This window comes from Sander lucioperca, chromosome 20 (genome assembly GCF_008315115.2).
Source record: "Sander lucioperca isolate FBNREF2018 chromosome 20, SLUC_FBN_1.2, whole genome shotgun sequence".
Classification (NCBI taxonomy): domain Eukaryota; kingdom Metazoa; phylum Chordata; class Actinopteri; order Perciformes; family Percidae; genus Sander; species Sander lucioperca.
The window spans coordinates 18,172,270-18,187,339 of record NC_050192.1 but is presented as its reverse complement, the minus strand read 5'-3'; the positions used below and the strand labels follow the sequence as shown (position 1 = coordinate 18,187,339).

Below are 15,070 nucleotides of genomic sequence, written 5' to 3'. Positions count from 1 at the left end.
TGCATGTATATATGAATGTATGTGTGTGTGTAGTTTCTTTCTCTTTACCTCCTGCCTTCTTACCATATCAGGCTGCCTGATAATGAGACGGTCCACGAGGGGAACATAAGGTACTTTCTCTCTGGTCCCTTCTTTCTAAAACATAATCATTTACACAGTCTGTAAACATTCATACTTCATACATTCATAATGAATCTGCTTTGTCTGATTTACAATGATGTATATCAAGTTGAAGTTAGTAGCTTAAGCCACTTGTATTGCCAGTAGTGAAGTGCCAGAAGTCCCAGAGCAGATGGAAAGAACAAACTCACCTGTGGTTCTCTACAACTCCTGATGAACTAAAAGCATTAAAGGGATAGTATGGATCTTTTGAAGTGTAACATGTGTGACACTGAACCAATCAGTGTCTGGTGGAGTCTATATCGACAACGTTTTATTTCCGGGAAATGCCGTCGGAAATTCCGCTGTTTGTCCCTCTTTTTCGTCCGGATGTCCTTTACCTTCTGCTTTCTTTGTGTTATAATTCTAACCTCCGGTGGATTTCTGAGGACTATGGTTAACTGCTCCTCAGATCTCTGCAGGGTAAATCCAGACAGCTAGCTAGACTATCTGTCCAATCTGAGTTTTCTGTTGCACAACTAAAACTACTTTTGAACGTACACATGTTCCACCAAAACAAGCTCCTTCCTGAGGCTATTTTGCAGAGGCACCGTGTCCAGCGCTTAGCACCGCCCTAGACGATTGTGATTAGTTTAAAGAAATTGTCAATAAACTAGAGCACGTTTTTCTCCCATCCCAGAATGCTGGGTGGACTAGCCAGACCCTCCTTTGCAGCGCTGTGGAGGAAGGTCTGGCAATACCAGACTAAGGTGTCTGTGACAGCCACGACTGTTCGTACAAAACAACAATGGCGGACGTGATAGACCAATGACGTTCATCCAATCACCTGTCAGGTTTTTTTTTTTTTTTAAAGTGCCTGCCCTTTTCCAAACAGTTTCCAAGACGGCTTCTCTGACGGTTCTGTGTAAAAAAAAAAAAATTAAATAAATAAACATCCGGCACTTCGGTGTTTGAAAGGGTTGGTTCGGATTCACTAACAGTCACACAATAACACAAACAAACTAACTGATCAAGGCAGCGGTAGACCAGCAACTGCCGTGTTCTGCGATGGAAATGTTTTTTTCTGTCAATGAAGTCTGGTGGTTTTGAAGAGAGCGTAGATGGATATAACGGCAATAGTTTCCGCCATAAAGGTGCTATTTAACAGTAGGGTAAGACTGAAATTATTCTTAATATAGCATACACTTAAACTGATATAGATTTTTTTTTTTTTAGGTGTCTAAAATAGGTTTTGTTGTGTTGCCCCGTCTGCTTCTTCAAACTTAGGGCGTGCTGACTGCCATCTATCTACTGTAGGATATGCACCTCATAAAACCACACTTCAAAAGATCCAAACTATCCCTTTGAGTAATAGCATTTGCTGTTGTTACACTTTCTATCTGTTGAGTGCTTAATAGTCAGCCAAAGACGTTTTAATAGTCAGGAATACAGCCAGAAGTTTACATAAGTTCTGAGCCAGTTGGTGATGACAGCATAGACCTCTACAGTATGTAATTTAAAGTTCATACTGTACACAGTATATATATAGTTCACTAGTTATGTTAACACATTCTTCATATATTCTGGTCATTTGAAAATAAAAGGAAGACACTAGCGCTGCACACCATATATGTTTGTAATTTCCGATGAGGTCTACAGGTGTTATCTTAAACATCTCACAACTCTGTAGGCCTCCTGAATATACTTAATCCTTTAACCCAGGACATAATTATTACACACACATCGTCATGCTCATAAGATATGAGACATTGTCGAAGAAGCCACAAAACCTAATTATCACAGACAGACAATGACCGCATCACTTACATGGCTCGTCTTCTCTGGGTGGAGAGGTTAATTCGATCAACAGTTGGCAGGCTAACATCATGTCTTCACTATCTGGGGCTTGGCGTGAAAACACGTCTGTCTCTTCCATTTATTTGTGTCCGTCTTCCTCCCTCTGTTCTCTGTTTCAACAGAAAAGTTGCTCTCAGCTGTCTCTGTCTCTGTCTCTTTCTCGTTTTTTCCGTCTTTTATCACATATTTCCACTCATACACATACATGTACACAGTTGAATGCAGTCGACTCATTCTGACACAATGGCGTGACTTTGACAGTTGGTCAGAGACAGAGGAGTCTGGCGAAGACATCAGGAGGTAGACGTTCTTCGCCGTGTCTTCTGAAGTTACCCTTTAATCCCTCCTTCACCTTTTTGCTGTCTTCTGATTTAATTCCATTTTTCATCTTTACCTCTCTCTCAGAAGAAAGTACTGTTTTCCACTGCAGTATTCCAGGCTGTGTTGTTCCTGGACACATACGGACCATATTAGTTTGATAGATTTCTTAAAGTGTAGTATAGTTTATTCTTAAGTCCTAGTCCTTTTTCTTTCTTTTTTTAATTATTTGTTTATAGTGTAATACAAATGATCAACATTAAAACACATATGACGCGATACATGAGAAAGGTGGAAACTAGACCAATCCAAACAGACAACAACCAAAAAAAAGCACACGAAAGACAAAAGATCAAGGGCATAATGTTTAGCTTAGGCAATGTTATCGTAATACGCCTTAAGTCTTAGTCTTAATTTGTAGTAACTTTTTGAAGCTTTGTAATATACATGTACTATATGTATTGATGTGCGATATAATAAACTTTATTTATATGGCACCTTTCATATACAAAGTGCAGCTCAAAGTGGTTTACAAAACAAAAAAGAGTAGTCAATTTAGACAACAGTTGAAATATCGGCTACATTTCAAAAGAGGAAGGAAGTACAATATTAAAGAGTCAGAAATAGTTTAATTTTTTCAGTCTTTACTTTATAAAGAGTGTTTGCTTAACTATGTTTATCAGCATTATGTTAATATGTGTTCAGGAACGACTGCATCAGCCTTTAGAGTGTGCTATCTTCTTCAATGTGTTGCTCTTCTCCCATTGAGCTGATTATTAGTTTTGTGCCATCTGATCCCGGTATGGTTTGTGTTTTTAATGCTGGGAGTCAAATTGTCCTTACTCAAACAAACAAACATGCTCTGCTTATATAGATGTTTTATTTATACACACTTAGGCATATATATATATATATATATATATATATATATATATATATATATATATATATATATATTTCCCTTTCTCAAATGTAACACTTCAAAGTTTATTTAAATGTTTATCAGTTACTTTTCCAGATATTTATATTTATTCTACTTTGCGAAATCCACATGAGCCCATCTTTAAATCTGCATAAATAAGATCCACCGCAAAGTACTTTTAAAAAAAAGTAAATACTTCACATTTAAAGCTGGTTTGCCTGTTACTGGTGTTATTTCCATATCCCAAAACAGTGGTGAAGAACCACAGGAGTTGAGTTCTCAGTAAAACAAAATTATGACTGGTGTGTTAACTGCATGCTAATTAATCCCAGCACAAAAGGCCAAATTGCCTCCTAAATTATAATATGACTGGTTGCTGACAAACAAGGTAACATTCAAAAGGCTATTTTTTAAATAGTCTGGTTCAGTTCTCACTCAGCACTAAACGGGGCTACATTGCATCATTTCCAGGAAACTTCACGGAGAACATTGAGACCAAAACAGGATCACCAATCTGTTTTAACCCTCTGAGGTCGAAAGGCACACCGGCACATCCAAACAATGTTTGACCAAACTCCCACTCAAAAAGCGATATTACAAAATTTTATTTCAGACATTTATTTACTATTTTAATCATATATAACCTTAAGACTTTGGTGAAACTCATTCCAAGCATCGAAACAATTTGTGCTACACATCTTAAGTTAAGGTTTGTTTTCAGAAGAGATTTGAAGAGATACACACTGCGCTAGAAAAAATGTGGGCCCCACTAAACAGAAAGCAGAGTCTGGTCTGAACATTTTGATATGAAACACATGGGGATCATATATATGCAAATGCGCAGTTAAAGACACAAAAACACAGAATCCGTCAGCACGTTAGTGTGTCGTTCACTACCGAGCCTCTTTGTAACCGGTTGGCTACCAACATCGTTATCCACACCTCACCTGTTTTAACTGACCATAACAGTTGAGATAACAGACACTCGACTGTCCTGCTGTTATTACAGACGTGTGAACTAACCACAGACCGTTGCCTTCGTTCATGGACTCACTGCAATGCGTCGCTGCAGAATAAATACATGGGCAACACTCAAACCTTTAATAATAATGTTAACAAGTTGTAATACTGTCCATATTTTTTATGTAAGTGACAAAAGGTCATGATTCCATATTAAATGGAAATATCATCAAATCTGTTAAAGGATACAAAACAACTATGTAACAATAAGTTTGCATAACGATCACATTGTTGGACACACATGTTAGGATACTTTTAGGGTCACACTTCGACTCCCAGCAACAGTTGTTGTTTTGTTGTTGGTCTTGTTGATGTTTTTATATATGTTGCTGTAGCTGGTGTTATCAGTGATTTTGCCGTTGTTGGTGATTTGCAGCTCATCATTAACCCAATACATGATCCATATTGATCTCTCATTTCTGACCAAATAATTGTCATGTTGCGGTGGAGTTTGATATAATCTTCCCTCTCGTCCGCCTTTTCTTTCAATGTCTGGGTGTCGCATGTATGAAGCTGGTTAGAACAGGAGTACTGATCTGATAACAGCTTTCCTCCTTAATAGTTTTAGGCACAGCTCTCAAGCAAGAGATGGAAGTACTAGCCATTAGCTGAAATTTCTAATTTGCATAAAGTATAGTGGGACTACTGAAATATTTAGGGATGGAAAGGATGGGTAGAATTGCGGAAAGATAAAATAGATGTGATGACAACGTATTAACTTGTGTTCACTTTTTAAAAGGCCCTTTAATGGCATTAAAGGGATACACAGAGGGCACATCAAAAATTAACAAAAATATAAAGCGCCAGGTTAACAACATATATGCAATGGTAGAGAGTTTATAGACTTTAAAATACTAATCATTGCATCGTATTCACTCTAAAGTCTCAATTATAGTTCAGATTTGCATTTTAATGTGCTATTGAAATGACATTTTCTCATAGAAACAATAATTATTTGCATTTCCAGCACACGTGATGTCATTTTGCTATTTATAACTTGTTTAATAAACTCATTATCCAGTAGACGTTATCAAAAATCGACCCTTCTCATATATTTGTGTTTACCACCTTGTCACATTAAGAATGAATTGTGCACAAAAGAAGCCAAAAAGAGGAAATGGGGTCTTGCTCTTAAAAAAATGATTCCATCTTGTGTAGAAAATAGAAAATGAAAGCTTTTTTCACCTGAAATTAAACCTGTATTTTATAATTACATAATTATTCAAAATGTAATCACAAATTCATTGGTTAGCTTTAGTCCCAGTTATTGCTGTTTCAATAAAGAAACAATATTTAGTAAATGAGCAACCTTTTAAAAAGTAAATATCCGAGGAAGGAAACAACTGCATGTAGATCGGTACTCCTGCTCTTTAGAGCTTTATGAATACAGGACTTGTAGTTCTTACTTGCCTGTTTGCCTTCTGTTTCCCATGATGCAACCCAGCAAGAACCGATACTCTGTGGCCTACGCTACCCAGAAGTCCTGGCTGCTTAACGCTACGGTGGAGGAGAACATCACGTTTGGCAGCCCGTTCAATAAACAGAGGTAAAAAAACAAAACACAGCACACAATTACAGCTAATTTCAGGAGTGCTGAGTTTGTTTTTGTTGCTTTTATAACTTTGTAATGTTACAAAATGAAGTTGTAACTACCTTTCTTGCCCACTGCAGTTTCAGGAATCTCACCTTCCAAGCTAATAATAATAATACATTTTATTTGGAGGCACCTTTCAAAACACCCAAGGTCACCTGACATTAGACAAAACACACGGAACAAGAGTCAAATGTGACACGATATTAAGAAAATATCTAATTGTGATTATTTTGACTGATATTGCGATTGCGATATGATACACGATATTGGAGGGAATGATCACTTTTGTGTCATTATTCTCATTTTCATAAGAAAATATGAAAATTCCAAAAATTGAAATGACTTTGGCGAGAAACTGTAACCAACAAAGATATATTTCTTTAGTCTATGGATAGGATTTGTTGGCGAGGCATCGCTGCAGCACCACAATACTTTCACAATACATTCAGAATGGTTTGACACGTTTTGCCTTTAACAAATATTGCTCCCCTCCCTACGATTTAGATTTTGCACTATTCCATATCGCGATTTCCATAACAATAGCGATTAATTGAGCAGCCCTATGTGACACTAGTTAAAACAATACGGTTGTGGAAAAGGGAATCAGTGCATTTCATAAATTATAAATTATAGGGAGTAAGCCAGTTCAAATAAGGTAGTCCACAATGTCACCTGTACCACCACCTCCTTCTCACAGAATCAACTGCTCTCAACACCAGTGGTGCTGCAGGGAGTAGGAAGACATTGAGTTCTTCTCTGATCGGAAGTTCGTCTAGCCTTGAAATCTAGACGCACCCTAGCGGTAGCAAATGTAATTTGCAGCCAGGGTCGTCTAGCAACTCTCCGTTGGCTTGCGTATTGGGAAAACCAAACTCTAGTCAGGCCAATCACATTGTGTATAGAGTCGGTAGGCGGGCTAAACATAATGACGGCAGAGTTGCGACGGTTCCACGTGAATTCCCTGCTACATGAAAACAAAGAAGATGGCTGCTGCTGCTGGCGAACAGCGGTCTTTGGAATCGGCTTTGGACGCGACTCTGGAAGACTTGGAGTTAAGCTTTTCTTTGCGAAAAGAACAAAGAACGACACTGAAGTCATTCTTAAAAAAAGAAGATATGTTTGGGGTTTTGGCGACCGGATACGGCAAAAGTTTAATCGCTATCCTATTGCGTGCAAAGGGAATTTGAAAGACAACCGTTTATCCCGCTCTTCGGATTGAGCCCTGCCAATGGTGAGTTCCCAGACTCAACATCTTGATGTGGGTCTGGCTTGTCATGCTAAAGTTCATCTGTGATCATGGCGTATATGTTGTGTTTTTCAGGTACAAGACCGTGATAGACGCCTGCTCTCTGCAGCCAGACATTGACCTGCTGCCATTTGGAGACCAAACTGAGATCGGAGAGAGGGTGTGCACCTTTTGTGTTTTATTCATTATTAAAGCTATAGTGCGTAGTTTCTGTCGCCCCCATGAGGAATTCTAAGTAACGACAACAACACTGTTGTTGGATCCACATGACGCAAGCCTACTGTGATCGCACCCCCACCCCTCCTCCACGCAGCTGCTAACACGGAGGATTAAAAAAAGAGGGGGGTGTTTTGGTAAATTGACTGGATAGTCTCGCTGTTTCACTTCCTGCTCGGCTGTCCTAATGACCCGTGGCTCATTTGAAAATAGACCTTAGCCGAGCAGAGAGCCGCCTCACGCACGCTTCTGGGACGTGCCGTGGTGCGGCTGGTAGGAATATCAAGCATTGACTTGCTCGCAATGCGCCTGGAACGCAGCGCAGACGCGCCCAGTGAAAAATAGGGGTTAGTCTCCAAAGGTAAACGCTGCTGTTGTCCTTTCTCAACAGTGATGTAAAACGCATCACTTGAGCTGAAGCGCACGAATGTCGCCAGACGACACCATTTTGCAAACATAGCCATACTGAGCAATACAGAGAGAGTTTTGTGGAGCTGATAGGCTTAATTAGCTTTGTATCAACTCATTTGGCAATAGCTTGAATGTAACGGACGTTCATTAATATAAAATTGTTGCGCACTATAGCTTTAATACACATTTAGTATGATTAAATTAATTTGCAGTGTCTTTCAAATCAACCCTGAGAAGTTGGTGTCTTTGAATACTCTGCAAAGATGGGACATTTGGGATCTTTCAGTGACCTTTTTACTTATTTGTCGGTATTATACTGAAGTTGTTTTGTGTTGCTGTGATTCAGGGCATCAACCTGAGTGGAGGTCAGAGACAGAGAATCTGCGTGGCCAGAGCTCTCTACCAGAACACCAACATCGTCTTCCTGGTGAGCTAAACCTTTAAAACAAACACAAAGATTGGAGATACTGGTGTGTTACTCTCTAATGGATGTGCAATAACACACATTCTGTTGTTTTTTCCATTTCACATTGCAATGAAGGAATCTTCAGCGATAATGATGATTTTATGATTTTCTAAACCCATTTTAACATCAAATGCTTTATGTATTACAACGGTTTGAATAGCGGAATTAGATTAAAGTCCGCCAGAAGGTAACACCCTTTCTTCATACCCCAACGCCGCATTTCTTTATGATTGATTGTATGATACAGCACATAATACGTGTTGGCCTTTGGGACGAGGAGGTGTCTGTCTCCTACTCTCTCCGCTGTGCTGTCATGTGTTTATCTTTCCAAGTGGTTGCATCATTTCCTGTTGCCACCGCGAGCTTTAATTGGTTATCGAGCATACCTTCCACATTAAAAGCTATCTGTGTCATTCTTTTATACGCGCATCACACTCACTGTAATGTCTGGAGTGGTCATTTGTTAAAACTGTAACGTATAATGAGGAGGGAATGTTTTCTTTAATTAACATAATTTTCACTATGCAAGTGCAGCTGCTTGGGGTTCTCATATCTGATCTCAGGATAGAATTATGCAGCATCATAAAATACATCAAGGAATCAACTCTATTAGCACTCGATCAGGGCCCCAGGAATACTAGAGGCACACGTGCGTGCTTCAATGGGGATCCTTAAGTGAACTAAACTATAGCACCGACCCATCCATGTCGACAGACATTAAAAGAACAAAACAGATTTACACGTTCACGAGTACGTCAACATCATATCATCAAGTGAATATGAACAGTTGGAGGAAATCTAATTATTCCATTTTACCTCTGGAAAGATGGTCTTTTCATAAAACCGGGCTGTCCACGTATGCACTTGAATGGCGCACACATTTTGGAAATTGGTGCTTCGTGACCAGAGAAAACTGAGAAAATGCTCTGTGGTATTCCCTTTCGCTCAAAAGGTAGGACCAATAAACGCTCCGGCTGGTGGGCGACGCAATGCAAGCTCGTCCGCATTGACGCAGAAAGGCGGCCGGCTGGTAACACACAATCTCGTATAACAGTTAAACGGTAAGCTGAAATATGTTTCTAAAAACCTTTTAGGCGAGACATAGGCAATGCAGTAACTGAATCTTGATCTTGATCTTGATCAGCGCTGCCAAGTCTGAGTTCGAGAGAGAGAGAAGGGCGGCTCTCTCTGTCGATCCGCTTATTTACTCTTTGTTCCGTATGCGGAAGTACAATCTGTAGTTCGAGAAGAAACGGTTGACAACTGAGACGCCCCAACTCAGTGTAATTTCCTGTATCTGTGTCATGTGGGTTCCGCTATGGCCACACCTTTTCAGGAGACTAGCGGCAGGTCCTGGGTGTATTGATTCCAATGGGAGAAGTGAACGTGAACACAGATTATGAGCAATTCTTTCGCCCCGTAGTCACCAAAGTAAATATTGGTCCCGTTCTTCACAATCCGCATATCTCCAGAACATTCTGACACTTAAATGGCATTTTTAAGATGGACAAATCAGGAAAAAAATTAACTTAATTCGAGACATATTTCTGTCTCATGACCAAACTCTCGCGAGATCTTGCAACACAGATAAGCTAATGCTTAATATGTCTTTTAGCTGTGTGAATAGCTAATGTAAAAAAATAAAATATTAATAAATTATACAAATATGACTTTTCATCCATCCACGCAACGTTTACTACACTTTCAAACGAGGCCGAGCCCATTAAGGAGACAGAATGTGCATACTGTTTCATGCCATTGGCGGTGCTTGGAATCTCTAGTATAGAGCAGTGGTTCCCAACCTGGGGTCCGTGGACCCCTCAGGGGGGCGGCAAAGATCACAGGGGGTGCGCAAGTCTTTATCTGGTTTGAGGTTGAGGTAAAAAAAAAAATATTTGCACATGTTAAACAAATTATGATAATACACTAGAATATATAATGTATACAAAAGTCTGTATAAAAACTATATATTTTTGTTCTCGCTTAAAATTGTAGGAAGGCCAAACCTCCGGGACCTCTTAACCTGTGACCCTTGCTGTCATCAGGTCAGCTGCTAGCTGCTATTATCCTCGTTTTTCCTGCCGCCACGGCATCACTGTTTTATGAACGAAACATGGCGGAGAAACGTGAAAGTGCTGATAACTCCTCTGTATCAAAAAAGAAAGTAAGGCTCTATCTCGAGAGTTACCTCAACTTTGGTTTCGGAGGGAGGGCTCAGCTTTTCTTAGACATAAGTAGGGTGGGCACCAAGGAAAAAAGGTTGGGAACCACTGGTATAGAGGATCTTTGGTTCAAACCTCCAAGTGACGAGAAAAAGTAGCCTTTGCTGAGGTTAAAACCAGTGGGGGTCCAAATGGATGATAAACAATAGACAATGTTTTGATCCACGTCTGGGTTTTCAATCCAAGTACCTGATGATTATAGTGTTTGGTGCCCCCAACGTCATCTTCCAGGCAGCGCTGCCTGGAAGGCACTGGGATTAGGCAATGGTTAGGGTTAGGGTTAAGGTTATGGTTAGGTGCCTTGAAGTCAACGGTCGCAGCGCTGCTTTGAATTTGACGTTGGGGGCTTATAACACCATCGAGCGATGATTACTGTCAGGGATTCACCCCCAACAACTTTTGGTGAAATTCCAGGAGTTGGACATCTGCCACTGTTCAGAACAACAGCACAACAAACCACAACACAAGGCTAGACAGCAACATTATGTGACAAAAAAGTTTGAACAATTGTTTCCATCGTACATTCTTTATCTGTGTCAGTTGCGAGGATCTATCTCCGTCTTGTGTCTCGCAGGACGATCCCTTCTCAGCGCTGGACATCCACCTCAGTGATCACCTCATGCAGGAAGGAATCCTCAAGTTTCTGCAGGATGACAAACGGACTGTAGTCCTGGTCACCCATAAACTGCAGTACCTCATACATGCAGACTGGGTAAGAATTCTAAACCCATATCACAATACCCAAAATAAATGACTATACAGCCAATCGCAATGTTGGTTTACAATAACGTCCGGGTAGAAAAGTCCTGCGCCCCGTACATACAATTTAACGGCTCTGAGCAAACAGGGACGAGGAACAACTGGATACACTCTCCTTCATCTAAAACGCATGTATGATGCTTTCATATGTCAACACTTTTACTAACGTTGGGTTGGAGACCCCATTTACCTGTTGGGCCACAGACACCACCCAAACTAGCAGTCAGTCCGATCGGCGGTGAGATGTTGTTGTTCGTAACGTTTTGGTGTATCAAAGACGCTAGCAAAGCAACACAGTACAGAACATAAGCACAAAAGGAACAACAAATAGGTCAGACCTCCGTGTTTAACGACATATCTTTAAACGTGACTGCAACCGCAGGAAATGAAATTAACAAGTTTGCTGTTTTCACATATCTGCGATGGCTATTTGTCTACCCGGAAGTGATTTTTGTCGCGGTGATTCGGTCTATACTATTCTATGGAACATGTACAGCAGTTTTAGGCTACATTTACATTGCTACGTTTTGGTTTTTAAGCGAAAGAGTGAAGAAGTTTTGAGCCAAAAGCGATCTCTGTGCAAGTGTTTTTAGCTCCAGTAGAAGAACTAATCTGTGTTTCAACTAACACGCCCAAACCGCATATCTCATCAACATTCTCGTATACTGGGCATGTTTGTGCCGGGGTAAACAGGAAGCAGCATGTGTACTCCGCCCGTTGGTAGTAGGTGCCATGGTAACGTTAGTAGCTTATGGCATTTTTTCCACTACATGGTACCTGCTCGGCTCGGTTCGACTTGCCCGCGGTGCCCCGTCCTCCTTTTTCCATTGCAGATTTAGTACTGCCTCATGCGTGAGGCGAGCGTGGCTGGTTGTCATAGTGACGCCGCAGGAAACTGCCGCGACCTAACGCGACACACACACAGAACGTTGAATGTGTGTTGTTTTTAATTCTCGGCATGTAGCTGTTGCCACAGCCAGAAGACAAATTTAGTTTTAGCTGAGTCGAGCAGGTGCCATGTAGTGGAAAAACGCCATTAGTCTCAGAGAACGAGATGGCATGACCCAATCACGCAGCTAAACATTGGCGTCAGTGTTGGTTTTGCCAAAAGGGCTCCGTTTGCAGCCGTTGAGACTGCAACACAACTCGGGACATTCCAAACCAAAACGGGGTCAGAAGTGTTTTCAAATGTCTCTGGTTTAGGGGCTCTGAGACGCCAGAGCAGGGGGAATGCGAGGTGTAAACGTAGCAAAAGATATTCGTTTTTAAACCAAAACGTAGCAATGTAAATGTAGCCGTAATACATTTAGGGAGCAATATGTATTTCAGTCAAGCCTCAGCTTCCTTTTTTGTGTGTCTTGTCCAGATTATAGCAATGAAGGATGGCTCTGTGCTGAGAGAGGGAACTCTGAAGGACATTCAGACTCATGACATTGAGCTTTATGATCACTGGAAGACCCTGATGAACCGACAAGACCACGGCCTGGAGAAGGTATGTGACACGGTTTCAACTTAGGATGCAGATAACAGCATCTCCTCCAAATCTGGACACTCTAAACATTATCCAAATACAACAGTAAGTACAATATTCCAGACCATACACCAAAATAATAACAAAATAGACAATAAACTATCGACCAAATAAACATATGTATAAATGACAACACCATAAGCCCATCATACATGTCATATCATACACAAAGCTTCCTTGGAGCTAGGGCTGGGCAATAAATCGCAATATATCGCTGTTATATCAATATTGTGATATTAGACTAGATATCGTCATAGATTTTGGATATCATAATATCATTATGTAAGTGTTGTCTTGTCCTGGTTTTAAAGGCTACATTACAGTAAAGTGATGTCATTTTCTGAACTTACCAGATTGTTCTAGCTGTTTTATTATTTGCCTTTACAAACTTAGTAATTACATTGACTTTCTGATGATTGTTTATCAAAAATGTCATTGTGTAAATAACATTTTGTTAGAGCACCAATTGTCAATCCTACAATAACGTCGCAATGTCAACAATGAGGTATTAGGTCAAGAATATTGTGACATTTGATTTTTCCCGTATCGCCCAGCCCTAGTTAGAGCCCTCCAGAGAAGTGAGGTACTCTCTGCATTTCCTAGTGTAGACATCCAATCTGGTCTACACAAGATTTCCGTTTTATATGACATCTTTTCAAACGGCGCCACCCTAGCCATCTCACCAGCCCACTCCTGGATTAACGACATCTCTTCATTCCTCCATCCTCTTAAAACGGAGATCTTCAACAGGGGGTCCGGGACCCCTACGGGGTCCTCAGAGTTGCTGCAGGGGGGCCGCCAAGTTATTGTTCAATGGTTTAAATTATTTTTTAAATATGTAATGTAATGAAAAAATATACATTAACATATTATTAGTAAAGATAATTTCTACACAACATTAATGATAGGCTTACTGGCCTACAGCTAAGGTAGCCATAAGTAGCCATCCACAGATAGTTTTTTTTTTTTTTTTTCAAGATTATGATTTTGGTATTTTAGGCCTTCATTAGATAGGACAGCTTAGAGATGAAAGGGGAAAGAGGGGGAATGACATGCAGCAAAGGGCCACAGGTCGGAACCGAACCCGCGGCCGCTGTGGTGACCACTGAGCCTCTGTATATGGGCGCACGCCCTTCCAGGTGAGCTACCCAGGCACCCTACTGTACCACATTTTAAAATTGAAACATGATGTATAAATATATGAATATGCCAAGAATTTGTATTTTAAAGCTTAGTATTAGTTGCACCATAAAAAAGGTATGTGTAAAGGCTTTAGGCCGGCCTATACGTTATTGTAGGTCCAGTTTAATTTTTTTTTAACTAAACTAAGTTTTAACTAAATTTTATACAATATATGTAGTAGGGGGTCCCTGCTACATCTCTTTTCAGCTAAGGGGTCCTTGGCTTAAAAAACATTGAAGACCCCTGTCTTAAAAGAATCTGTCTGGCTATCATTAAACTATCAAACCGGTGATTTAACCACACAGTGTAAGTCTATTTAATGACACAAACAGCCTAAAGCTTTATTCTGTTACTAATGAAATGTCTGTCTCGTGTCTCTACATGCAGGACGTACAGCAGGACAGCCAGACGACACTCGAGAGGAAAACACTGAGGAGAGCTTTCTACTCCAGAGAGGCCAAGAACCAAATAGACGATGAGGACGAAGGTAATAGATTCAGCACTTTTTTAAAGTCGTTCTTTGAGGCTAACTCAATGACTCGCTCTAATATTAAGTCATAGGTTGTCAACGTAACTGAGGAGGTAAAACTTGTTAAAAAAAAAAGAAAACGGTTAAATGTTTTTATGTAATGTTTGATGGAATCATATGTCATATCTAATACCTGTTTTTTCATCCTACCAGAGGAAGAAGAGGAGGAGGAAGATGATGACAACATGTCCACAACCACTAACAGAAGATCTAAGATCCCATGGAGGGTAATCCATCCGTACAGCCGCACACTAACTCTTCATACAAAGTTAGATAGTTTGATAGATCCATAGATAGAACATTTATTGTCATTTTACAAGTGCATAATGAGACTTCTTCTGGCTGCACTTCAACTTTACAATATCATCGCAATATCGAAAACGTTGTATTTGGTCAAAAATATCGTCATTTTCTTTGCTTCTTCATATCGCCCAGCTCTAGAGGAAACTCACAAGAGTTTCCTTGGAGAGAGGACTCATGTTTGAAGTGCTAGTTTCCTGTCTTTTATCCTTTTTTTCAAGCTAAGTCCATCTGTGTCAATAATTTACCCCAACACTTTTGTACAAAAAACATAACCAGACAAGATGCAGAGCTTCAGGTGTGGACTACGTTGGGCTAGCTGAGTGTGTGTTTGTGTACCCTTTGAACATACACTTTACACCAAAATAAGTTCCTTCCCGAGGCTATTTTGCAGCGGC

General features: G+C 40.2%; 1 protein-coding gene across 9 annotated transcripts in view; it reads left to right on the top strand.

Moving 5' to 3' along the window:
* abcc9 (ATP-binding cassette, sub-family C (CFTR/MRP), member 9) overlaps positions 1 to 15,070 on the top strand; it is a 99,046-nt gene that overhangs the window by 49,396 nt on the left and 34,580 nt on the right. For 5 of the 9 annotated variants that reach the window (XR_004105059.2, XM_031300304.2, XM_035996138.1 and 2 more), the window contains exons 19-27: positions 72 to 110; positions 2,218 to 2,256; positions 5,661 to 5,762; positions 7,132 to 7,216; positions 8,030 to 8,110; positions 10,946 to 11,083; positions 12,497 to 12,622; positions 14,231 to 14,330; positions 14,526 to 14,599. Coding sequence is in view for 7 of the 9 variants with exons in the window: in XM_031300304.2 (XP_031156164.1) it covers positions 72 to 110; positions 2,218 to 2,256; positions 5,661 to 5,762; positions 7,132 to 7,216; positions 8,030 to 8,110; positions 10,946 to 11,083; positions 12,497 to 12,622; positions 14,231 to 14,330; positions 14,526 to 14,599 (784 nt within the window). In the remaining 2 variants the exon portion in view is untranslated. The remainder of the gene's footprint in view (positions 1 to 71; positions 111 to 2,217; positions 2,257 to 5,660; positions 5,763 to 7,131; positions 7,217 to 8,029; positions 8,111 to 10,945; positions 11,084 to 12,496; positions 12,623 to 14,230; positions 14,331 to 14,525; positions 14,600 to 15,070) is intronic. The other 4 variants (XM_031300307.2, XM_031300306.2, XR_004105060.2 and 1 more) reach the window with 2 other exon arrangements.